This window comes from Sapajus apella, unplaced genomic scaffold, assembly GCF_009761245.1.
Source record: "Sapajus apella isolate SASKATOON/1434 unplaced genomic scaffold, GSC_monkey_1.0 scaffold65, whole genome shotgun sequence".
NCBI lineage: Eukaryota > Metazoa > Chordata > Mammalia > Primates > Cebidae > Sapajus > Sapajus apella.
In genome coordinates, this window is record NW_022437005.1 from 835,835 (window position 1) to 861,656 (window position 25,822).

At 39.3% G+C, this 25,822-nt stretch overlaps 1 protein-coding gene across 1 annotated transcript in view; it reads right to left on the bottom strand.

Moving 5' to 3' along the window:
• Positions 1–25,015, bottom strand: part of SEL1L2 (SEL1L2 adaptor subunit of ERAD E3 ligase) — a 74,592-nt gene extending 49,577 nt beyond the window's left edge. Inside the window, exons 1-4 of the mRNA XM_032248211.1 lie at positions 24,986–25,015; positions 24,538–24,706; positions 13,097–13,199; positions 6,765–6,927 (exon numbers count right to left, since the gene is read on the bottom strand). Of these exons, the coding sequence (XP_032104102.1) occupies positions 6,765–6,927; positions 13,097–13,199; positions 24,538–24,706; positions 24,986–25,015 (465 nt within the window). The remainder of the gene's footprint in view (positions 1–6,764; positions 6,928–13,096; positions 13,200–24,537; positions 24,707–24,985) is intronic.
• Between the last annotated feature and the right edge of the window lie 807 nt (positions 25,016–25,822).

Consider the following 25,822-nt stretch of genomic DNA (forward strand, 5'->3'; position numbering starts at 1 on the left):
GTGGCCTGCTTTTGCCGTCCTAGCTGCTTGGGAGGCTGAGGTGGGAGGATTGTTTGAGCCTAGGAGGTTTTAAGGGTACAGTGAGCCATGATTGTGCCCCTGCACTCTAGCCTGGGCAGTGGAGCAAAATCTTATCTCAAAAATAAATAAACAGAAAATAATCGCCACAAATAGTACCACACTTAGAGATCACTACCATTAAATTAAGTTTTAAGGGCAATACAATGCAAATGAGTAATTTCTCTCTCTTTTTTTTCTTTTTCTTTTTTTAACTTGAGAGGCAGGGTCTGGCTCTGTTGCCCAGGCTGGAAGGTAGTGACATGTTCACGGCTCACTGCAACCTCTACCTCCTGGGCTCAAGTGATCCTCCCACCTCAGCCTCCTAAGTAGCTGGGACTACAGACTTATTTTTTTGTAGAGACAGGGTCTTAGTATGTTGCTCAGGATTGTCTTGAACTCCTGGGCTCAAGTGATTGCCTGCCTCAGCCTCCCAAAGTGTTGGGATTACAGGCATGAGCCACCATACATGACTGATTAATTTCTTGGTTTTTTTTTTTTTTTTTTTTTTGAGACGGGTTTTTAGCTCTGTTGCCCAAGCTAGAGTACAGTAGTGTGAACACAGCTCACTGCAGCCTTGACTTCCTGGGCTCAATTGATCCTTCTGCCTTGACCTCCTGAGTAGCTAGGACCATAGGCATGTACCACCATGCTCAGCTAATTTCTATTTTTTTACATTTTGTAGAGACAGTGTTCTTGTCATGTTGCCCAGGCTGGTCTTAAAATCCTGAGTTGGAGCAGTCCTTCTGCTTCAGCCTCCTAAAATGTTGGGATTACAGGCGTGAGCCACTGTGTCTGGCCATTTTCAGCTCTTAAAGCAAATGAGATTTCATCCAAACTTCTTGTTTGGCAAATTAACAAATTTCCTATTGAGGACAGTTCATCAATATTAAAGAAAGAGTGAGTCTTTATTTTTTTGTTTTTTAATATATACTTTATTGCATTTTAGGTTTTGGGGTACATGTGAAGAACATGCAAGATTGTTGCATAGGTACACACGTGGCAGTGTGATTTGCTGCCTTCCTCCCCATCACCTATATCTGACATTTCTCCCCATGTTATCCCTCCCCAACTCCCCACCCCACACTGTCCCTCCCCTAGTTCCCCACCACAGACTCCAGTGTGTGATGCCCCCCTCCCTGTGTCCATGTGTTCTCATTGTTCAACACCCGCCTATGAGTGAGAACATGTGGTGTTTGATTTTCTGTTCTTGTGTCAGTTTGCTGAGAATGATGGTTCCCAGGTTCATCCATGTCCCTACAAAGGACAGAAACTCATTGTTTTTTTATGGCTGCATAGTATTCCATGGTGTACATGTGCCACATTTTCCCTGTCCAGTCTAACACTGATGGGCATTTGGGTTGGTTCCAAGTCTTTGCTATGGTAAACAGTGTTGCAATGAACATTCGTGTGCATGTGTCCTTATAGTAGAATGATTTATAATCCTTTGGATATATATCCAGCAATGGGATTGCTGGGTCAGATGGAATATCTATTTCTAGGTCCTTGAGGAATCGCCACACTGTCTTCCACAGTGGTTGAACTAATTTACACTCCCACCAACAGTGTAAAAGTGTTCCTATTTCTCCACATCCTCTCAAGCATCTGTTGTCTCCAGATTTTTTAATGATTGCCATTCTAATAGGCGTGAGATGGTATCTCAATGTAGTTTTGATTCGCATTTCTCTAATGACCAGTGATGATGAACATTTTTTCATATGTTTGTTGGCCTCATGTATGTCTTCTTTTGTAAAGTGTCTGTTCATATCCTTCACCCACTTTTGAATGGGCTTGTTTGTTTTTTTCTTGTAAATCTGATTTAGTTCTTTGTAGGTTCTAGATATCAGCCCTTTGTCAGGTGGGTAGATTGCAAAAATGTTTTCCATTCTATTGGTTGCTGATTCACTCTAATGATAGTTTCTTTTGCTGTGCAAGAAGTTCTGGAGTTTAATTAGGTCCGATCTGTCAATTTTGGCTTTTGTTGCCAATGCTTTTGGTGTTTTAGTCATGAAGTCCTTGCCTATGCCTAGGTCCTTAATGGTTTTGCCTAGGTTTTCTTCTAGAGTTTTTATCGTGTTAGGTCTTATGTTTAAGTCTTTAATCCATCTGGAGTTAATTTTAGTGTAAGGTGTCAGGAAGGGGTCCAGTTTCTGCTTTCTGCACATGGCTAGTCAGTTTTCCCAACACCATTTATTAAACAGGTAATCCTTTCCCCATTGTTTGTTTTTGTGAGGTTTGTCAAAGATCAGATGGTTGTAGATGTGTGATGTTGCCTCTGAGGCCTCTGTTCTGTTCCATTGGTCCATATCTCTGTTTTTATACCAGTACCATGCTGTTTTGATTACTGTAGCCTTGGAGTGAGTCTTTATAATTCTAATTACTGCCTCCTGGATGAGAAATGAGGAATAGAAAAATATATAACTTATCTATCTCCAGCCTGGTAAAGTAAAATATTTTACAGAACATCTTCTAGGGTATGATTGTTTGAAATTTCTTCCATTTCCACCATTTTCATGAAGACTACTCTGTTAATTAATAGTTCTCATTATTTGAAAGGTACAGGTTCTATGAAAATCGATTTAATGGACTCTGTTTATAACCTTAATTGCTTTTGTTGCCCTTATGGGGATTTCCTTCAGTCTATTTGAATTTTTACAAGGAAAACCACTCAAGGTGCATGGAAAGAAGTAATTATGCCCCCTTTCCTCCATCCAGCTTCCCTTTGTACATAGTCAGAAATTGCATTTCTTCTCCTCTACCTCCTCAATTCCACTTTAATTGGAATTCTTATCTTTTTGTTGTTGTTATTAAATAGGGTCCCTACCAAACCTCTGGCACTCCAGGCTCCTCCCATCTATTACATTTCAGTATTTCTGATTGTACTTCCCTTTCACCCCAGAGATAGCAGGTGTCTTCATTCTCCCTTCTCTCAATCTCTCTTTCATATTCTCTCTCTCTCCAGCTTCTTTAGCCACATTTCTGTTGCTATGTTGTCCTCACAGTTCCCAATATTTCCAGCAGTGAGGGCAGAATTTCTGTGACAGGCTGGCAGAAACAGCCCAAGAAGAAAGGTGGTCACTGGGCCAGCCTCACTAGAGAGCTGTGGTCAGTATGGCCTGTGGCCAGTCTGGTCCTAGCAACCAGCCATCAAACTATTGTTTGTGACACAGAATCTCTTTAACTAGTTGTTCTTTGCACAAGGAAATACATCAACTGCAAGGGGACTTGCTATTGGAAACAGATTTTCCTATAGTGGTGACAGGAACGATAGTCAAAATATAGAACTGAATCCATCAAAGCACTGGAATTTAATCCAGCTGTAGTTTTGAGAGCAGGATCCTGAAGGCTCTCTGCTTATTCAGATATTAACACTATGCTTGCTAGATCATGGGAAGCTTTGGGGCAGGGGAATCCAAGTGAGGAATAAGGGTGGCTGCGAAGGAGGGCATAGAGAGGGTTGGGCAGAGACTTTTTAAATCAATCAATATCATAGTATTTTAGTATTTCAATAAACAGAGGCCAGGTGTGGTGGCTCACGCCTGTAATCCCAGAACTTTGGGAGGCCGAAGATGGCTGATCACCTGAGGTCAGGAGCTCAAGACCAGCCTGGCCAACATGGTGAAACCCCTTCTCTACTAAAAATACAAAAATTAGCTGGGCATAGTGGCACAGCCTGTAGTCCCAGTTACTCAGGAGGCTGAAACAGGAGACTCTCTCGAACCCAGAAGGTGGAGTTTGCAGTGAGCTGAGATCACTCCACTGCACTCCAGCCTGGGCAACAGAGTGAGACTCCATCTCAAAAAAACAAAAGAAAACAAACAACAACAACAAAAACAGCTTGGCTGAATTTTGTATACCAGGTCAATATCAGCTTTTGGGTCATAATTTTGTCCTCAACTCATATTCTGTCTTCTGGTTCTCCTTGAGACCAAAACACACATATCTAAACAAATATTCCCATTTTACAGAAGAGGAAATTGAGACCCAGAGAGGACAAGTTATTAGGGGCCATTTGAGCTAACATGTAAAGCCAGAACTGACTGACTGCAAAGACAATGCTGTTCAGACTAAAATTGTTACAGACAGTATTCATTAATGTTCTTTAACATTTGCTAAGGACTCTTGTAGATATTTTTTAGTTCTTATGACAATCTTGTAAAATAATGTGGGCATTATTATTAATCTCTTTTTCAGGTTTGGGAAACCCAAGGTTTAGAAAAGTAACTTCTTCAGGGATACTAAAAGAATGAACAAAAGATGGAAGAGCCAGACCCTCTTCTGTACCTAAAGTATTTTATATATACCTTCACTGTGATCCACCTAAATTGTGCTGTGATTATTTATATTTCAGGTTGACCTAGGAGGACTTTGACTTATTAATCTTTTCCTCCCCATTAATTATATTATGCTTGGTACATAGTAGCTATCCAAGAAACAATTGTTGACTTACTAACTAATGTATACACCCACTAAAAAAATAAAATTCATGTTCACCAGTTGGGAAAGAAATTAGGTGTTGCCATTTTTAGTGGTGGGAGTAAGGGTAACATTTGGTCTTTAGTCGCACCATTTTTAGTGGAGGAAACTGTTATCTCTGGTAACATTTGGTCTGTCTTGGAACTTTGCATTTTTGATTAAGCAAATACTCGGGATGAAGGTTTAACAACTCTCATATTTTATTATAACATTTACAAATCTGTTTTTTGCATTATCTCACATGTAATTTCAAGAAAGTCCCTGATGTAAAAACAGTATTCAGCAACTTAATTTAATTAAAGTTATATGAATTTTTAAAATGACAATGTTGGTCTGTATACATGTACATGGAAAGACATCTATGATACGTTGTTAAGTGAATAAAGAGCAAGTTAGGAAGCAGCAACTGAAGTATTAGCTCATTTTAAAAAAATTCTATGGAGTCTTAGAAAATATTCCAGGAGAACAATATTGTAATAATAGTATTATTTATATCTTCCTCCTTGCTAAAATTTCTTATCCTTTGACCAACATCTCCCTAATCCCCAGCTCCCCACATATCCTTTCTTTATAATGAAAGATGTCCCAGGTGTGAAACTGTCTTCCCACATTATTTTAATCCTCACAATAACTCCATAAATTCATTCATAATTAATTAATTAATTAATTCCTCATTCAACTTTTAATTCTTGTCCCAGGTAGTGTGTTAAATGTTAGAGACATAGCAGTAACCAGAAAGATGCAATACCCAATATTTCATCATTATTCTAACTTTACAGATAAAAATTAGTAAGGTTGCCCCACCCACCAGGGGTCTTCCAGTCCAACTTCTGGTTCAACTAAACATACAGACTCACAGGACTCCCACAGGCTAGGTTGCCACCAGTGTATGAAGACAGATATGGCATAGTAACCACAGTGTGACAACAGGGCATCATCTGGACTTTTTTTTTTTTCCTGTGGGAGTTCTTACAGCAGTTCATAATTCTTCCAGGAGCCATCGTCTTTGGTCCTTCAGAAGATGGCTCAGATGCAAGGAGATGAGACCCACACTGGGTGGATACAGGAGCCACCCTGACTTAAAAGCCTAATTCTCACTGTAATAACTCCACAGGCATAGTATCCAGTGTCCCGATAAGTACTACCTCCATCTTGAATTTATAGTTCATGATCGTTTCTCCCAATTCAAAGGCAGTTTGCCAATCAGAGGTCATTTCTATCACAAGCAAGTTAACTAGAAATATAGTCAGCATTTTATTCCTATCAGATCACCAGAGAAACAGAACTAGAGAGTGAAACAAAGGTCAAATTTTCATGCAGAAGAAGGGAAAAGAGTTTTCTTAAGTAGCTGATTCAATAAACAAATGAAAGAGTGGATTCAAACTTAATCTGTCTGACTCCAAGTCTAGATAGTAATAAATGTGATCCCCGGGGGGAACGCTTTTAGATAACTTTACTTTCTTTTTCATACTTTCTGAATTCTCAAATTTTTTCGTAATCAGAAAAAAAGGTTTTCATAAATAAGACTATAGCAACATGAAAATACGCTTTTGCTATAGCATTAAGTGAAAGTAGCCAGAAGCAAAATGAATATGCACTTGCATTGTGATTAGGATGATGTAAAAAGAGAAATGCACAAAGAAAGAAGCCAAGCGAAAGTACCAAGCAGTCCTAACGGTAGTTGAATCAAGATGGTTGGCTTGGAAAAAGCTTTTCTTCGCCTGTTTTCCATATTTTCTATGAAATGGTTATGTTATTCTTGGAATAAAATGGAATGCATTTATTAAAATAGAAAACGAATTAAATTTAGCTTATAAATATGTTTACGTGATTTTATAATGTAAAATTCATGCAAACATATCACCCTAAGATAAGAGATATAGCTTCATATTTCTTCACACAGGTGAATACACTGTATATCAAATTTAGCTGTTGGGGGTTCGGAGGTCCCAAATTATCTGAAAACATGTACAAGGTCATGGAAGATAGAAAAGTGGATTTGAAAGCAGTTCTGTTCCATTCCTGAAAGTCATGCATGGAGCTGGAACAATTTTCCCAGGGCTTCTGCTGCACTCCTGCCCTGACGCCACTGTTTCAGTGCATTACGGTAACCTCCCTAGACTGGGTTCAGGCAGCAGAGCTGGAATACTATTGCTCAACTCCTTTCACACGCTGTCTATAGTTATTTCAGGATGGAGCTATTTAAGGTTTCATTTTCTTTCAAAACTCACGTTTTGGGCTTTACATGATCCTTCTTTAGCCAAGGACTCATATAATTGGATAGCTGCTGTTATATTTTGCAAGCCAAAATTTCCAAATAGCAAAGCGTCAGCCATTTTCTCCATAGCTTTCAAGTTTCCCATGTCAGCTGCTTTGGCAAAAAGTAGGTAGGCTCTGTTTCAAGAATATGAAGTCAAGTTTGATTTTCAAAAATGAAATTTTCTTCTCCCTCTTCAACACTATTCATACTACTTCTCTCTAACAAGCAGGAACCAGTTGCCATACAGTTTAGCTGAAGTTCATTACATATCTAGATCAGTAGAGTTTTTTTTCATTCCTAACGCAGCCTAAAGTTATAATTTCAAATATATCTCACAAATAATAAAGCTACTAAAAAGGAGAAATATATAAGATACACCATCTTATACACTGAGTAAGCATATACACTGAGCAAAGCGAAAAATTGAGGAACTTATTCTAAAATAATGAACACTCCTATGGTCACCACCATTATTTATGAATATTTGTTTTATGAAGTAAATTCTAAAAAAAAGTAAGAAAAATCAAAATTGGAATGTAATCTCTAGGAAGTTATTATCAGGAGAATGATGACCCCTTCATATCTTAAAATAATTTGCTAAAACAGAATATAGTCTTCAACACAGCAAAGTCAGACAAAACAATAATGAAACAAAATCTTAATGGCTAGGGCTCTAGAGTCTGACTGCCTGGTTCAAATCCTGGTCCCACCTCTTAGTAGTCAGATAATTTCAGCCAAGTTACATAACTTCTCTGTAATCCTCTAATCTATGAAATGGGGACAGTATTATATCACTCACTTCATAAGTTTGCTGTGAAGATTAAATGAGATCATGCATGGGAAATGTTTCACATTGTGCCTAGTATAGAGTCAGCACTCAATAAATTTAGCTATTATTATTGGGACTATTGCATTGATTCCAAAGTTTTATAGTATGGTAATTGCTCTCGTATAACGAGGTGATAAGTGGTATGAACATTTAGTGATTAAAATGATGAGTGCCACAGGATTACCCTACACTGCACTCTCCAAGTCCCAGTCAGAGGTAGCCACCTGGACCTGATTGGTATAAGAAGTGATGGAGAGTCTTGCAAGGTCAAAACGTGTCAGAGACAGGGAGTACTTTCGGAATTTATTTTTACTTTTGTAACCTCCTTTTTGAAGGTAGAAAGACCAGAAAGCATTAACCTCTACCTGTAACCTTGACTCAAATACAGAAAAAGAAAACCCACAAAAATTTACCATTGCTTCTGACTCAGGAGGATCAGGAGACTCATTTTTCTGCACAGCCTGTCCATTCTGTGGCTAAAATAGGCTGCTCTTGGGCAGAAGCTGGAACAGAGTAGTCTGGGCAAGAAGGACCTCAGACAGAGAAACATCCAGGTAGGAATTAGAGTCCTGGATGTCAAAACACAGGGTGAGTACTCCAGTGGAACAAAAAGAGGTAGAAAACTGGAGTCCAAGAGACCAAGAAAGAAATTAACCCAGGTCAAAGCAAGCGGAGATTCTGGAGGCGGGAAGGCAAACAAGGTAGATGATCTCAAGGCCACTAAAGGCAAATGTCTGGCACCCATGGATAGGCATAAGGAAGAGAGTCTGGCATCAGGATACAGACTTCCTTGAGCCTTCCCGTCACGTGGCTGGCTGCTGCAACTCTATAGCCTGCTGGGACGGGAGAGGCACCAGCATGGACCAGGGCACAGAATCCTGAGATAGGCTGCAGGGGTCTCCAATAGTAAGTCTAGTATCTCTGGCAGTTTCATACTCAGTCTCCGGACCCAGAGGGCAGCAACAGGCTGCAAAACAAATCCTTCTAGGTGTCTTGCATTCCAAGGGCAGAAAAACCAAGGTGCTATAAGGGATATTAGAAGCAAGATCCAGGGCTGGATAAAGTTGCTGACAGGTAAAATTAAGATGTGGGCTATAATCCCCAAGAGGAAAAAGGTGGGAGAAGCTGGGCAGCAGGGGCAGATCCCAAAAGACAATTTAGTTAGGTATATGGATCATCTCTACAGGGTCTGGCATTGGATGCTTGGGTGGGTGATAGGGGAGGAAGGGCTCAATGTTTCTGCAGAGCACATCAGAAACTTGGTGTAGAACAACAGCTTATCTTCAAAACTTCTTTGCTGATGAGGAGTGATTCTTAATGAAAGACCATTCTAGCTGTCAGTAAGGCTTCCTGACTCACTCAGACAAATCTGTTCTCTCTGACATATGCTTGTTTAATATCTGTACTTTTAATAGCACTGACTTGTTCAGTTATTTTTCCTACTCATACAAAAGAAGAGGCTGAATGAATCAATGAGTTGGTCTAGGATGTGGGTGTGGAGGAGCCAAAAGGACTAGTCTTAATTATCTTACACCTGCCCTGCCAACCCAGGAAGTGGCAAGGCAAAGAGAGGGTAGGATAGATGAATGAGTGGGAATGAAATTCTTCTCCTTTGGTCAGGAGGGCGTACAATCATTTTCTTTCCACCTGCTCTAAGCTTAGTCACAGCTGCACAGATGTGACTTGCTTAAGGAGACAGCAGGCCATCTGATAACACAAGAACTTCACCCAGCTTGCCCACAAACTCCTGAGATCTCTTTCTATGAGCCCATTAGATTTCAGTTGTCCATTGCTACCAACTCAAAAGGGTCAGGAGGCAGAGCGTGGTGTGTCATGCCTGTAATCCTAGCACTTTGGGAGGCCAAGGCTGGCGGATTGCTTGAGCTCAGGAGTTTGAGACCAGCCTGACCAACACGGCGAAACCCTGTCTCTACTAAAAATACAAAAATTAACCAGGCGTGGTCATGGCCACCTGTAATCCCAGGTACTTGGGAGGTGGAGGCAGGAGAAGCACTAGAACCTGGGAGGTGGAGGTTGCAGTGAGCCAAGATCATGCCACTGCACTCCAGCCTGGCCGACAGAGTGAGACTCCATCTTAAAAAAATGGTGCAGGGCAGAGGGGTGGTGAGGAGACTGAGTTTTGGGGCAAGGTTGTGGGCAGGACAGTCTTGGTAAGAACAGGCTGAGACTGAAAGACACCCAGGAAGGCATGAAGGTTCCCACACTGATAGATGATCTGCTATTACGACTGGGCTTTCTCCCTGTTATTTAGACCAAAGAAAGAAGGTCCCCTTCAAGATTAAGTGATTGGTTACCTGGAACCTTCTCAGAGTGATTTTGTCCCATCAGACTGAATCGAGGGTTTTCCTGTACTTGATGCAACACACCTAGTGGGTCCCTTTTATCTGTGGGCTCCCATGTTATAGTCAGGGCTCATCTGAAATCTCAGGGACCAGCCCCTGCCTGGTGCTCCACTTCTGTTTCTTTTAGCTAGGCTGGCTGGAGAATTCCCTGTTCTTACTTACTCAGTGGGCATGTTAGTGAGATGAGCTCCTATTAGGCTGGATTTTATTTTTGGGATCTGGTTTTACCCCATCCTCATTATAACAGCCCTCAGGGACATTGAGCGTGAGGCCCAGGTTTTGCTGGGGTTGGTTGAACCACTCCCTCACTTCTTTCTTGTCTCTTGGGAAGAATTACAGCGTCTTTTTAACTCTCTGTTTCCTTCTCTGTAGCTTGGGGATAATTATGTATGTCTCACAGTATCATTGTGAGCAGTGAATAATGTACACATGTAAAGTACCTAAAACAGTAACTAGCACAAAGCAGGTGCTTGATAAATGAAAGTTGTTGATGTTGTTATAATCAGGATCATAGCTGCGTGCTCTTTATCCTTTATATTTTTACACTTCCCAGAGGCTTGGGTTTTAAGAACTCATGGACTTTGTTGCTGCCTTGTCTGGGATGGCTACCACCGCTCTGGAATGCCACAAGTGTAACTTTTGTATGTTTTTAGTAGAGACAGGGTTTCACAGTGTTGGCCAGGCTAGTCTCAAACTCCTGACCTCAAGTGAACCACCAACCTTGGCCTCCCAAAGTGCTGCGATTACAGGCTTGAGCCACCGTGTTCGGCCAGGGCTCATACTTTCTATTATTGGTTCAAAATACCCTTTGCCTTCTTTGTCCCCATACCTTCAACTTACTGGTCAAGGGACTCAAGATAAAACTAACACACCTGTATTTCATGGTTACTAAGAGCCAGGCGCTATTCAAAGAGCACAATTGTTTTATCCAGATCACAGAGAGGTTCAGTAACTTATCCAAGGGCACATAGACAGTAAATCAGAGTACTAGGATTTGATCCCAAGGCTTTAGCTAGAGCCTTGAGGGGTGACCACAAGTTGTGCCCCTCCACTAGAAATGTGGGGTGGAGGGAGAATATATTTATGCCTCCCCTTTGGGCAAGGTAGATAAGTGATAAGAGAAACATGGACATGAAGTAACACCATGTGGCCACAGCTTGGTCACCTCCCAGCTATCTGTGCTCACCTCACTTTAACATTTTTGAATCTCTGTTTCCAACTTTTTAAAGGAGAAAAACGAAGCTCTTCTTATAAGATTGTTCTAGAGGCTGGGTGTAGTGTCTCATGCCTGTAATCCTAGTACTTTGGGAGATCTAAGTGGCTGGATCATGAGGTCAAGATATCAAGACCATCCTTGCCAACATGGTGAAATCCCATCTCTGCTAAAAATATAAAAAATGGCCAGGCTCAGTGGCTCACACCTGTAATCCCAGCACTCTGGGAGGCCGAGGCAGGTGGATCATGAGGTCAGGAGATCGAGACCATTCTGGCCAACATGGTGAAACCCTGATTCCACTAAAAATACTAAAATTAGCTGAGCATGGTAAAGCATGCCTATAATCCCAGCTATGTGGGAGGCTGAGACAAAAGAATTGCTTGAACCTGGGAGTTGGAGGTTGCAGTGAGTTGAGATCACGCCACTGCACTCCAGCCTGGTGACAGAGCAAGACTCCGTCTGAAAAAAAAAAAAAAAAAAATTAGCCAGGCATGGTGGCACACACCTGTAGTCCTAGCTACTCAGGAGGCTGAGGGAGATGAATCACTTGAACCCGGGAGGCAGAGGTTACAGTGAGCCGAGATCATGCCACTGAACTCCAGCCTGGAGACAGAACAAGACTCTGTCTCAAAAAAAAAAAAAAAAAAAAAAAGACTGTTCTAGAATCACATACATGAAAGTGTGCTTCAAAAACCGTAAGATACTGTACAAACACCCAGGAAGAATAAAGTGTGACATGGCAAAAGCCCCATAAAACTGCATACCTCAACCATACCTTGGCTTTCTGTTGAAATTGCTCTCTGTAACCCTGATGTGACAGGCAAGCAGTCCAAACCCATGCCATCTTGGCCCCTGCGACTTGTAATAAGTAACTAACGTCTGTAATTTCCACCCTACCCAGACAATGTGTAAACTAACGCTTATCTTGACTTCTGTGAACCACTTAAGTAACAATCAGAATGTCCGAAGCCCCTCACCCTCATCTCTGCCCAGGAGGTGATTTACGGAATGTCCAAAGTCCACTGGCCCTTGGAATGTCTGAAGCCCCTCACTCCCACTCCCCACCCCTCACCCTCAACCCCGAGGTGGTTTACGGGCATAAAAGGTCTTGACTTCTCCTTTCAGGGCCACAGGTTGGAGAGACACGAGTCCTCTGTGGCCACCAGCAATAAAGACCCTGGAATTTGGCATACTTTTGTCTTGCTGTTGACTTTCTTTTTTTTTTTTTTTGAGATGGAGTTTCCCTGTTGTTACCCAGACTGGAGTGCAATGGCACGATCTTGGCTCACCGCAACCTCCGCCTCCTGGGTTCAGGCAATTCTCCTGCCTCAGCCTCCTGAGTAGCTGGAATTACAGGCACGTGCCACCATGCCCAGCTAATTTTTTGTATTTTTAGTAGAGACCGGGTTTCACCTTGTTGATCAGGATGGTCTTGATCTCTTGACCTTGTGATCCGCCCGCCTCGGCCTCCTAAAATGCTGGGATTATAGGCGTGAGCCACCGCGCCCGGCCTTGGTGTTGACTTTCTATGCTCGCTCCAGTATAAAAGCATTTTGATATAACAACTTCCTCTAATTCAAATCACACATTTTATTTCATTTGAATTACCTAATAAATTAAAGCCAAAACTATTTCTGCATGAATGGTCAGATCAGTGTCTTAATTCTGAATTTCACTTAATCTGGGTACTGTAATCTGATATGCAGATCTCCTGTTTAGAGTGATAATTTGTAGGATTCTTTAAATACATATTTGATCCTTTTAAAAACAAAAGCTTATAGGCAAATAAGCTTACTTGTTATCCCAATGAGCTTTTAATGATAAACTACATTTGGGATTTTTCTGTCTTCTTAACCTGGAAACAACTTGGCTAAGGTTACTGGATAAAGACTTACTCTTCTTTTTGTTTTTGGCTTTTAGACTGCTGGAGAATCTTGATGCCCATCTTAAATAGCTGGTCTCCTTCATCTGTAAAATTTTTCTCTGCTTGCTTTTGTACTATATATGAACAAATTAAAAAAAATGATATTACTTCTATGTTCTATATTTTAAAATTAATGTGTTAATATAATTTGTTGGCTTATTAGTTTGAGATTTGCTCTATTTTTTTAGCCTCTGCATTCAAGATCTGTTAATATTATTCCTTAGCTGAGGAACATTGGTAGGTCAGAAGGCAGAAGCTGCCTAAAAAGTTATTCCCTGCTGGTTTTTGTGAAAGGATCTGGAAGGTGAAGTTGAAAGAGAGACACTTCTGATAAGAGAAGAGATGCTTCAGTCTAAGGAAGGGATACAAGGTTCTCCAAGCAAAAGGCAGGGGATGCCTGGTATATCAGAGGGGCAGGATCTTAGCTCTGGCTGGCAAAGACTCCCCACTCTTGGCCCTGGCTGGCAAAGACACTCTTGTCTGAGCATAGCACAGTAAACCTCAGAGCCACAAGATCCCAAAAAAACATAAGGACATGGGCAACAGCCATCTTCAAGATGGCCAATGTACATCTAGGAAACGAGGAAGGAATTCCTTTAATTTTGTTATTGGCCAGGTGCAGTGGCTCGTGCCTGTAATCCCAGAACTTTGGAAGGCCGAGGCAGGCAGATCACTTGAAGTCAGGAGTTCGAGTCTAGTCTAGCCAACATGGCGAAACCTTGTCTCTACTAAAAAATATAAAAATTACCTGGGCAGTGGTGTGTGCCTGTAGTCCCACTTACTTGGGAGGCTGAGATGGGAGAATCACTTGAACTCCGGAGGCCGAGGTTATAATGAGCCGAGATGGCACCACTGTACCCCAGCCTGGGCAACAGAGTGAGACTCTGTCTCAAAAAAAAAATTTTTTTTTCTACCTAAGGCTTTTCCACCTCCCAGAACTTTTCTAAGACCTGGGGGAAGGCACAGAGAGAAAATACTCATGATAACTTGCCTCATAGGATGAGGGCTCAAAATCAGCTTTGTAGAATTCAAGGGAAATGAAGAAATTAAATTTTAAATATCATTGATACAGTGATATGTTAAAATATTTTTAAAATCAGTGATATTTTAAATATCACTGATACAGTGATATTTTCCAAAAGTTTATGTAATACTTTGTAATTTTTAAAACATCATCACCAGTTTACAAATGGGGAAAGCTGGTTGTGGGAAGAGTCAGACTTAAAGATACAAAGATCCTTCCACAAAGTGCCCAGGTGCGCACGTGTACACACACATGCACACACACTACCTCTCACACACTCTCTCACACACACTCACACACACACACACACTCTCATACACATACAGCCTTTTACAACATCACAGTGCCTCTTGAAGTCCATTACAATACTTAGTGAAATATTTGATTAGAAGAACCACACTTGACACCATTTTAAAGGAAAGGCATTTAGGATTTGATGCCTCATTAACAAGACCACAAAGAACAAGTAGCTCTTGTTTTTTTTTTGTTGTTGTTCCTGACAAGCAGAGTTGCTCATTTTCCTTTTTAAATTAAATTTAAAAAATTTAAAATTCAAAAACTATAAAAAATTCTTAACTGAAAAGCTTTTTAAAAGTTATTTTGAATACTTCACATTATCCAACCAATTTAGTAACACCAGGTACTTTCAGGATCCAATTTCTGCTCTGAGTTATCTGTTATTTATACTCATAATTAAAGGGGAAAAATAATGGAGAAAACCTAATAATTTGTGTGTGAAATAGTAATAGCTCCCATTAAAATGCTTTCAGAGAGTGAAAATAAATTTTGAAATATTGGGCCTGTATACAGATACATATGAGAAATGATTTACCACTACAAATTTCTACTGATGGCTTTTACTTTTATTTGTAATTCTTTTTTGGCTTTCCAAATATATTGGAATACAAATTTTCTTTTTCTTCACTCTGTTGCCCAGGCTGGAGTGCAGTGCCACTTCCTGGGTTCAAGTGATTCTCAGGCCTTAGCCTTGGAGTAGCTGGGATTACAGGTGCATGACACCATGCCCAGCTAATTTTTGTCTTTTTGGTAGAGATGGGGTTTCACCCTGTTGGCCAGGCTGGTCTTGAACTACTGACCCCAAGTGATCTGCCTGCCTCAGCTTCCCAAAATGCTGGGATTACAGGCATAAACCAGCACACTCAGCCTCTGTTTATTAAAATACTAAAATACTATGATACTGATTGATCAAATTTTCTTGAACATAAGGTGGTTCAGGGCCGGGCATGGAAACAGTCAAAATAAAAAGGGATATGACTCACCTAATGGGAAAAGTGATTTAAAGGAAACACTCTCAATAGTGTCATGTAAATGAAGTATTACTTTCAATAAACAACCCATTACTTAAAATACTTGTAACGATGTACAATAAATTTATTTTAAAACAAAAAATGTATTTATAGGCCTGTTTTTCAAATTTTTCATCCATTGATTAACTTGTGTTCTCTATCTCATGATTCTGCATGTTTGTAGCTTTGAGACGTAGTATGAGTGCAGACTTGAATCAGATTGCCTAGATTTGGGATGTCATCTACTAGGTACCAACTATATAGGCCTGGGAAGATTATTTAACCTCTCAGTGCCTACATCACTTCATTGTAAAATGGGAATTATAATAGCCCCTTCTTCTTAAGGGCAGTGAGAAAATTAAGTATAAGAACAGAAAACTGCCTAGTACCTAAGTGCTTTGTAAGTTTCAGCTCTTATTCCAACATAATTGATATTACTTTTGATTTGTTTCATGAACAAGAAGCTAAATTAAAAGTTTTTGAAAATGAACTAAGTTCTTTCTGCTAAATTAATAGTTTTTGAAAATGAACTAAGTCCTTGTCACAAATATACAATAATGCATAATTATAAAATTAATAAATAATAACACAATCTCTGTTATTTCCAATTTTGTTGAGTAGATCTTTGAAGAGATATTTTCTTTCTACATTTAATATAATTTCTTTACCATTTCTCAGCAATACTACTGGCGTTATTTATGTTTGACAATGATCTGGAGATTGCAAATAAACTTGATTATTGTAAATATCTGTGCTCTTATTCAAGCATATTTGAGTCGATAGCATCTTTATTTGACTAAACTCTTTGCTGAGTCATTCTTTCTTGGATGAAATGTTATTTTTAGTAAAGGATCGTTATTCTTCCTCCTCACCTAGGATTATATCTTCCTGACACACATAAGGGCAAATGTGAAGAACTCTTCTGATGCATTATTCACAAAATCTGAAGCTGAAGCCGGTTTATATTAAGTACAATTGAAATTAGATTTTTAAAGAAGGATGTAGCGTCTGTGTAGGCTAGGTTTCCTGCAGAGGAAAAGAATTTCCCATTTTTATCTCTTTGTATCATTTTAATGATGAAAGCACTTGATTTTCAGTCAGACCAAGAGATATTCACCTCACTCACTTGTTAATTTTTTTAGCTCTATATGATTCTTTATGTGGCTTGTAAGGTAAATATAACTTGAGATTCAAACTAATGGAATGTACTACATTTTTCCTTGTATTTTTCTAGATGGTATTGATTGACTGATTTTTAAATTTACGTATTAAGGTTTCAGATTTTACTGTGAAACATACCCAGGACTGAGAAACGCAACACAGGGCATAGGAAAGAACCAAGCAAGTATAGGCTTTCTGAAGTTTAGAGCTTTATAGAGTGGATGGTACTAGAAGGTTACTTCCCCTTCCCATAGGCAACAGGGCTGTGCTGTTACATCCCCGCTTCAGTTAGTCAATTGATACAGACCACCACGAGGATATCATATTTAATCAGCAGCACTTCTATTTCTTAGTGGCCATCAAACAATGGTGTATCTTACAACTTATGACATCTTAAATTTGACAGAAACATGGTATATGAATTTGAAATGATACATTTCTCTTTAGTTATTGTTTTGGTGGCATTCCACAATTTTTATGTAGTATTTTTATTATCAAACTATTATAAATATTTTCAAATTTCCATTCTAACTTATTCAAACAATGTTTAGAAGTGTTTATTACTCTTTCCAGACATAAAAGGATTTTTAAAAATTGTCTACTTGTGGCTTGTAATTTTATTCCTTGGGATCAGAGAGCATAGCAGAATCATATAGATTCCTTGGTTTATGTCGAAACTTGTTTTGTGGACTAGTGTGTGGCCAATTTTTATACAGGTTCTTTTTTTTTTTTTTTTTTTTTTTTTGCTTAAAAAGATTACATATTCTTTGGCTGGGCACAGTGGTTCACACCTGCATGGGAGGCCCAGGAAAGTGGATGACTTGAACTAGCCTGGGCAACATGGTGAAACCCCATCTCTACTAATAATACAAAAATTAACCAGGCATAGTAGCACATGCCTGTAGTCCCAGCTACTTGGGAGGCTGAAGCACAAGAATTGCTTAAACCCGAGAGGCGAAGATTGGAGTGAGCCGAGATCGTGCCACTGCACTCCAGCCTTGGCGACAGGGTGAGACTCTGTCTCAAAAAAACAAAAACAAAAAAACGAAAAAAGGAATTATATATTCTTTATTGAATTGAATACCATATATTATTAAATTGAGCTTTATACATTCAAATCTGTTTGATTTTTAGTAAGTTTTTGTTTGCTGAATATCAATTTCTAAGAGATGTGTTAAAAAATCTTCAACAATTGTGGATTTGTTCATTTCCTTTTGCAAGACTTAATTTTTCTTTTTATACTTTGAGGTTGTGTTTATAGATACACACTTATAGTTATTACAACTTCCTTGTGATTGTTCCTTTGAACATGATGTGGTGATTCTCTTTTTCTCCCTATTATTGACTTTATCTTGAAGTCTATTTTGTCTGAAGTTAATATGAGCTTTCTTTTGATTAGTGTTGTATGGGATATTATTTCTAACCAGTTAAACTCAGTTTTTGTGTGTCATGTTTTAAATATGTTTCTTACAAACAGCAGATAGTTGAGTATGATAATTTTCTTTTGGTCTAAGAGTCTCTGTTCTTCACCTTGGATTTTTTTTCTGGGCTGCATTCAGGACAATTTCTTTTGATCCTTTTGGTAATTTGTTAATGTTCTCTTCTACTATGTCTGACCTTCTTAAGCCATCCTTTGATTTTTTAATTTGAATGAATGCACATTTTCTTTTTCTTTTTTTTTTTAGACACAGGGTCTCACTCTGTTGCCTAGGTCAGAGTGCAGTGGTGTGATCATAGCCCACTGTAATCTCGAACTCCTGAGTTCAAGAGATCCTCCCATCTCAGCCTTCCAAGTAGCTGGGCCTACTGGTATGTGTCACCATGCCCCACTAATTTTCTTTTTTTCATGGAGACAGACTCTGACTACATTGCCCAGGCTGTTCTCAAATCCTTGGGCTCAAGTGATCCTCCCACCTTGGCCTCCCAAATGGCTGGGGTTATAGGCATTTCATTTTTCTTAACTCCAGTTGGCTCTTTTACATGGCTGCTTATTCCTTTGTCAGGATGCCTTGTTTTTATGCTTTCTTAATCATTTAAAAATGTCTATATCCTGTAGACTTTTGGAGGTCGTTCTACTCTATCAAGACTTGAGGTGCTGGCCACCCATGGTGGCTCATGCCTGTAATCCCAGTACTTTGAGAGGCTGAGGCAGGCTGATCATTTGAGGTCAGGGGTTTGAGACTGGCCTGGCCAACGTCGTAAAACCCCATTTCTACTAAAAGCATAAAAATTGGCCGGGCACAGTGGTGTGCACCTGTAATCCTAGCTACTCGGGACGCTGAGGCAGGAGAATCGCTTGAACCTGGGAGACGGAGGCTGCAGTGAGCTGAGATTACTTCACTGCACTCCAGCTTGGGCAACAGAGTGACACTCCTCTGTCTCAAAAAAAAAAAAAAAGACTTGGGGTGCTATGCCTTTTATTGTGCATGTGCAGGTAGTGTGCATGAACACTGACTCACTGAGTAGATTTTTTTTCACTTGCGTTATTTTCTAAAATTTTCTTGTGAATTCCTCCCCAGTAAGGCTTCTTTTGTGAGAATTGTGAGATTGTTTCTCCAGAGTGAGTTTGTGTTGCTTCTGTCAGGTTTCCAGAGTCATCATTTTATTGATTGAAGAAAATTTTTATATGTTAAGATATTGGTTTAGAAGTTTTCACCCAAAAAATCAGGTGGCATAAATCTAAATCCACATCTGTATGAGGCTCAGGGATGTGGTAAGGGGTTTACCAGGTAGAGTTTTTTCCCCTGTGAGAGCTTCAGTAGAGAGCAAGCTTCCTTGATATTTGCCTATGATGGCAGGTGGTGATTGGTTGGTTGTTTTGTTTTTCCTAATCTTCTCTTTTGCTGTCTGAACAGCTCTATGAGACTCCTAACTTTATTCATAGCTCTTCTTTCCAATTTCCTTCTCAAAAGTCCTAATGTCTTTTTTCATTCCCCAATCTGGGACTTAAAATACAAGGCTCAGCCTTTACCAGCTCTGATTACAACTCGGCAAAACATCAACTACGTACTTATTCTTCATTATTTCTCACATTTGAGGATTTCAGTTTCTTGTGAGCCCAGTTATGCCTTTAAAACATTTAAAGTTATGGTATATTTTAGGCACCACTTTTAGGTATTTGCAGCAAGAGTATTTTCCTATTGGATTAACCCACCATTTTGCTAGAATGGGAGATCTTTAGTAGCTTTCTTTTAAAATCATTTTGCTTACATAAAACTGTGGGTTGATTAAAAAAAAACTTTTAGTAAATACTAGGAAAGGTATAAAATGGTGAGCAGGCTGGTTTCCTTGATAAACAGATCCTAGGAATAGGAGTCGGGGTTTTTGTTAAGAAGTGACCTTCTGAACCACAGCTAAAGAAGAAGTTGGACTAGGCAGAGGGAGAAACACCTGGCTGACCCCACAGGTGGAGCTCTATAGAGCTAAAATGGCCTGTTAGCATTGTCTCAGGTTAGGGTGAGATGATCCTGCCTTTATACTCCTGTATTAATTGGCCATTGGAAGTGAGCTACCCCAGGAAGGAGGCATGATCTTGGCTATGCAGTTCTCTTTACCTGAAAACAGTCCCTTCAGAGACTGACTGCCAAAGGCTTTCTACAGACTGTACTCCCAGCAACTGGATAACTAGTTCCTCATTGAAGGGGAATCTGAACAGCACTTCACAGTGTCCATTCCGAATATGCCAAAAAATAATCAATAAAATGGAATGCAAATGTTAAATTTAGCCTAGCTGTTCATACGCCCCAGAAGCAGCAAAAAGGAATGCCAAGGCTGACTTAAGACAAGGTTCCAAGATACTTCCCTTCAACCAAGAGCACAGTAGTGATTGGGTATGATCATCGAAATTAATGATGATTAATTCTAAGGGGTGCCAGGAAGAACATGGCCTATAGTGTCCCAGTGGCCAGCAGGAATAGGCTCCACTGTTCCTACTGTATGACTGGTATTTGATTTGTCTTGCTAACAATTTAATGCAGATAATTATTCTTTTAGACTTCATTCTGACTCATATTGAAGAATTAGTTGTTGAAGTTATGGTGTTAAAATACCCTGAGGAAAAGTGAACATGCCATTTTAAAAAAGGTAATGGATGGGAAAGCATTGTGTTCAATTATAAAATACTATCCAAATGTACTCTAAAAACGTTAAGCCTTATTATTTTTATGTAGCACCATATTATAATATAGCATACAGAGAATGCTAAATTTGGAGTTAGAAGATCTAGTTTATATCCTAGCTCTCTACAGAAAGAATTCAACTCAGTGTAATTCAGCAAATATTTCTTCATTCCAACTATGTGACAGATACAGTGCCAGGCACAGATCTTCCCTTTAAGCAATGGGTGTATAAATGCTATTTGTTATAGGTGAGAAATTCTGGGTAAAGAGACAAGAGGCAAAATTCCAAAAATGGGTAAACAGTTTTCTCTGTTTTTAAAATGTAGATAAATTTATTTATATTCTGGAACTATAACTTGATGTTAATCTCTTTAATTTTTAGAACAGATTATTATATGTGTTTTGTGAGCACTTCCATTAAGAATATTTAATCACTAAGAATTAGAAAGAAGCTTTGAGAGTAAGTCAAATACCATTTCTGTTTTGTGAAGGATTGGTAGGTCTGTGGAATGGCATTTATAGATCTATATATCTCTCACACATATTCTGTGCACAGCATGTTGAAATGGGAATTAAATGAGAAGAGAGTTCAATAAGGTTCTGAGTCAGTCTGATAATCATGTGTAACCCATATTCCTGTTTCATTCCACAGTTTATGAAGTTCAAACTCTGCTCTAGGGAAGGTAACTCCTCCATGGCTTCCTCTACTTTCTTAACTCCTGATTAAACAGGTGCGGTTCCCAACTACGTCGCATGGACCCGCAGTGAAACTTCATGTCTCTTTGACTTGTCCCAAGAGGACATTCACTCTTACAACACATTCATGAGGAATACAAATTTTATCTAATATTTTAAAGAGCAGAAAGAGAAGATGAGTTATCCCAGGAACAAAACCAACTTTTCACAGTCATGTTAGACATTGCTGATTTTAAAATATCAGTTGGAATCTCCCAACTTTGAAGTTTCACTAACTTTCAGAAGCCAATCACCATCTTTCTTGCTCCTCATATCTGCTGTTTTCATAGTTCCTCTCCTGTTCTTTTCTTCTCACCCTTTCAAAAACAAAATGGCAACCCTTCTCTCCCTCATTCTACAGGGCAATGCCTTTCCATCCTTGAAGACTTGGCATCAGCTGACACTGGGCTTCTGTGTTGGGGGGAGGTGGGAGAGCAGGGGAGGATGTATGCCAGCCACGAATTCTCGTGAAGACATGACCCCAAGCATATCTTAACAAGGCAGTGCACATTGTATAAGACATTCTGGTAAATACAATTTTCTCAGCCACATCACATGCAGATTTTTAACTTACCTATATTTGGTCAGATATTCCTGACCAAGTGATTACATCTACCTACTCACCAATAAGACACACAGTCACCAATAAAACTCTAAAGATTTATGGTGGATTATTGTGGGCCCTAGGTGCTAAATTTGGCCCATCTTGCTAACTTCTCCAACAAGAACATGGGTAAAAGATTGGAAGTGATATGCTTGTCAAAATTTCAAAAGCTAGGAGAGAATAACTAATGAATTCATTAATGTAATCAATAGGTTGGAATAATAGTCCATATGAAGTTTAATCCACATAAATGTAAAATGCCTGTTAATGTAAAATATGCGTAGTGAAGTTTAATACACATAAATGTAAAGTGTTGCACTTAAATTTAAAAATGTAGACAAACACGTAAGGATTAGGAGACACCTGCCTGTGATGATCAATTTTATGTGTCAGCTTGGCTTGGCTATCATCCTCAGTTATTCAAACAGGAATCTAGTTGTTGCTGTGATGCTGCTTTGTAGCTATGATTAAAACCCATCAAAAGGAGATTATTCTAGATAATCTGGGTTGGCCTGATTCCATCAGTTGCAAAGCCTTAAGAACGGAACTGAAGCTCCTCTGAGGAAGAAAAAAATTCCACCTATGGACAGCAGCTTTAGCTCACGCCCAAGAGTTCCAGCTTGTTCTCCCTGATCGCCCGCTCTTTAGATATGGGACTTGCCCCGCCAGCCCCACAGTCGAATAAGCCAGTCTCTTGCAATAAATTCCTAAGTATAGACATCTCCTACTGTTTGTTTGTTTGTTTGTTTGTTTTTGTTTTTTCTGGTTGAATCCTGATGGCTTCACTGACTTAGTATTTTTAGGTGAGGACTTCTAATATTCCTTTTTACTCTAAGATCCTGAAACTTTACTTTTACTAACTATGGTCCTACTGTGTGCCACTAAAATCTCTTTATCCTTTTAGTTCATGCTATCTAATCGCCCCTGTCTGGAAAGCCAGGTGTGTTTGATGTCTTCTAATTGTATTTTTTTTTTTTTTTTTTTTTTTAGAAAGGGTCTCCCTCTGTCACCCAGGCTAAAGTACAGTGGCCTGATCTCAGCTCACTGCAACCTCTGCCTCCTGGGCTCAAGTGATCTTCCTGCCTCAGCCTCCCAAGTACCTGGGCTTACAGGTACATGTCACCACGCCTGGCTAATTTTTGTATTTTTGGTAGACAGGGTTTGACCACGTTGGCCAAGCTGGTCTCAAACTCCTGACCTTAGGCAATCTGCCCGCCTCAGCCTCCTGAAGCGCTGGGATTACAGGCATAGGCTATGGTGGCCAGCCTTCTGATTGCTATTCTAGATCCCACTCCATCCTGCTCTGTGCCTTGGGACTCTAACCCATAAGAACTGCATCACATCAATGGACTCCCTTTTCTTCCTGTTTCTGAAGTGCTTTGGCTGAAAGGCATCACTAGCAGGAGGTATGAAAGGTAAGCAGAAAGTGAGGTGGGGCTATTTCTTCCCTGCCTTTTCAATCTGGGTCTCTGCAGGCTGGCTTTGTCCTTGACCTGAGGCCATAGTTCTGTCACAGAGCCTTCCCTACATATCTCTGGTGCCACTACTGCCCTGTGGCACTTCAGGGCCATGGGGTGGTAATGCCAGTCCTGCTACTGGCCCCAGAGGGATCTTTGTGGTTTCTCTATATCCTGTCTACACCTTTAGAAATAGTCTCTTAATTAAACTGCTCTCAAATGATTCAATTTAAATGTACCATTTGTTTCCTGCTAAATCCCTAACTTCAGTTAGCTAAACATGTCAACATTTCTATGTCATATCTTGAGCCAGTTCTTCAACTGGGCAGTGAACCAGTCTTTTGGAGGTAAATGTGAGAAAAAAATACCCTTAAAATATTAAGATTTAAAAATTTAAAAATCCTTGTCAAAGCAGGACTCAGAAAAAAAAAGAGATTAACTTCGATGAGTTCATCCAGCCCCAAAACTATTCTCTTTCTCCTCCATAACCCCATGGTTCTCAATTTCTATCTATTGCTCTTATTAGCAGTGATTATTTTTCTGTATTTACTTGTGTCAGAAGAACACAGTTTCTGATTATCAACCTTCCTTATTATCATCAGTACAAATTCTGAATCTAAAATATGGGGTAACAGCCTGGGCAACATGGCAAGTCCTCATCTCTACTAAAAATTTTAAAAATTAGTTAGGTGTGGTGGTGCATGCCTGTAGTCCCAGCTACTCAGGAGGCTGAGACAGGAGGGTCTCTTGAGTCCAGGGTGTGGTGGTTGCAGTGAGCCGTGGTCATGCTGCTGCACTGCAGCCTGGATAACAGCGTGAGACTCTGTCTCAAAAAAATAAAATAAATTAAAATAAAACAAAGGTAGAAGCCTGCAGAATTTAATGTTTCTGTGTGTATAAATATTTATGACTAAATCCTAAGACTTCTCAGAAAGCAGCTCTAAAATTTGATTTTAGATTGCATGTAGTCATTTTAAATTTACATGTGAGAAGATATTCTACTTACAATGATTCTTATTTCTCTTCAAGATATCTTTATTTCGAATTTCTTTTATTCTTATTTTATGTTGATTCTTCTTTTTTTCTAAGAGATTTTCTCTTTTACTGATTACATGACTTGATGTTCTTTGTTCCAATATGTGTGATAAATATTGTTTTATGTTGTTCGCTGAGACCTACAAAGAAACAGACTGTTGTTCATTTTGTTCACATGTGAGTTTTTTCAAATGAAACAACAAGAAAGTAAAAAATTCATATATTCATGGCAAAAATACAAGCTTAATGCAATTACTCTAATTCTTGCTTTTTTCAAATCAAAATGACAGATGGCTTACTTCACTTTAGAATCCATATGTTTTATGAATAAAAACCTTTTAAACCTATTAAATTATCATCTGAACTGCAAAGCCAAGCATTAAAAGCTAAATGTTATAAATAAAATAGGAGAATTTCACCAATTTACCCTTCCACTGGTAAGTTGTCATGGTAATGTCAATTGTGTTAGCTACAAAAAATGAAGACATTGATATTGCCTTACACATTACAACAAATTTATAATGGGTGGAAAGTATGGAAAATCTTGCGACTGGCTTTAAAATAACAATATTTCCCAAAATATTAAAATAATATTTCCCAAAAGTCCTTTTCAGAAGTTATTTAATTACAATCAATCTTTTTAAAGTAGGGTAATAAGTTTAGGGGATTATTTCTGAGTAGTAGAATATAATGCAGTAATTAAGGGAGAAAATTAAAGCTTTATGAAAGTACATATTCATGATTTACCTACATATTTTTCAGGGTAAATTATATTGAAAGATTAAATTTTTTCCATTGTCAATTATTACTTCTAAGAATAGCCAAGATTTTTTGTTTGCTTCTTTTCTTTTTTTTTTAGTACAGTTTAAACTCTTTCTTTCCAGGACGACCTCCTGGCATGCTTAAATCTTTTGAGGTGGTAGCAAAGACATCACAGCAGTGATCCAGGGGCCAGAGCAAGCAGAGAAATGAAGCCATGTAATGAACTTTTTAAAAACAGCTTTAGGCCAGGCGTGGTGGCTCATGCCTGTAATCCCAGCATTTTATGAGGTTGAGATGTCCGGATTGCCTGAAGACAGGAGTTAAAGACCAGCCTGGCCAACATAGAGAAACCCCTTCTTTACTAAAAATACAAAAAAATTAGCCAGGCATGGTGGCATGTGCCTGTAATCCTAACTACTTGGGAGGCGAGGCAGGGGAATCGCTTGAATCGGGGAGGTGGCGGGGAAGGCGAGGTTGCAGGGAGCCAAATCATG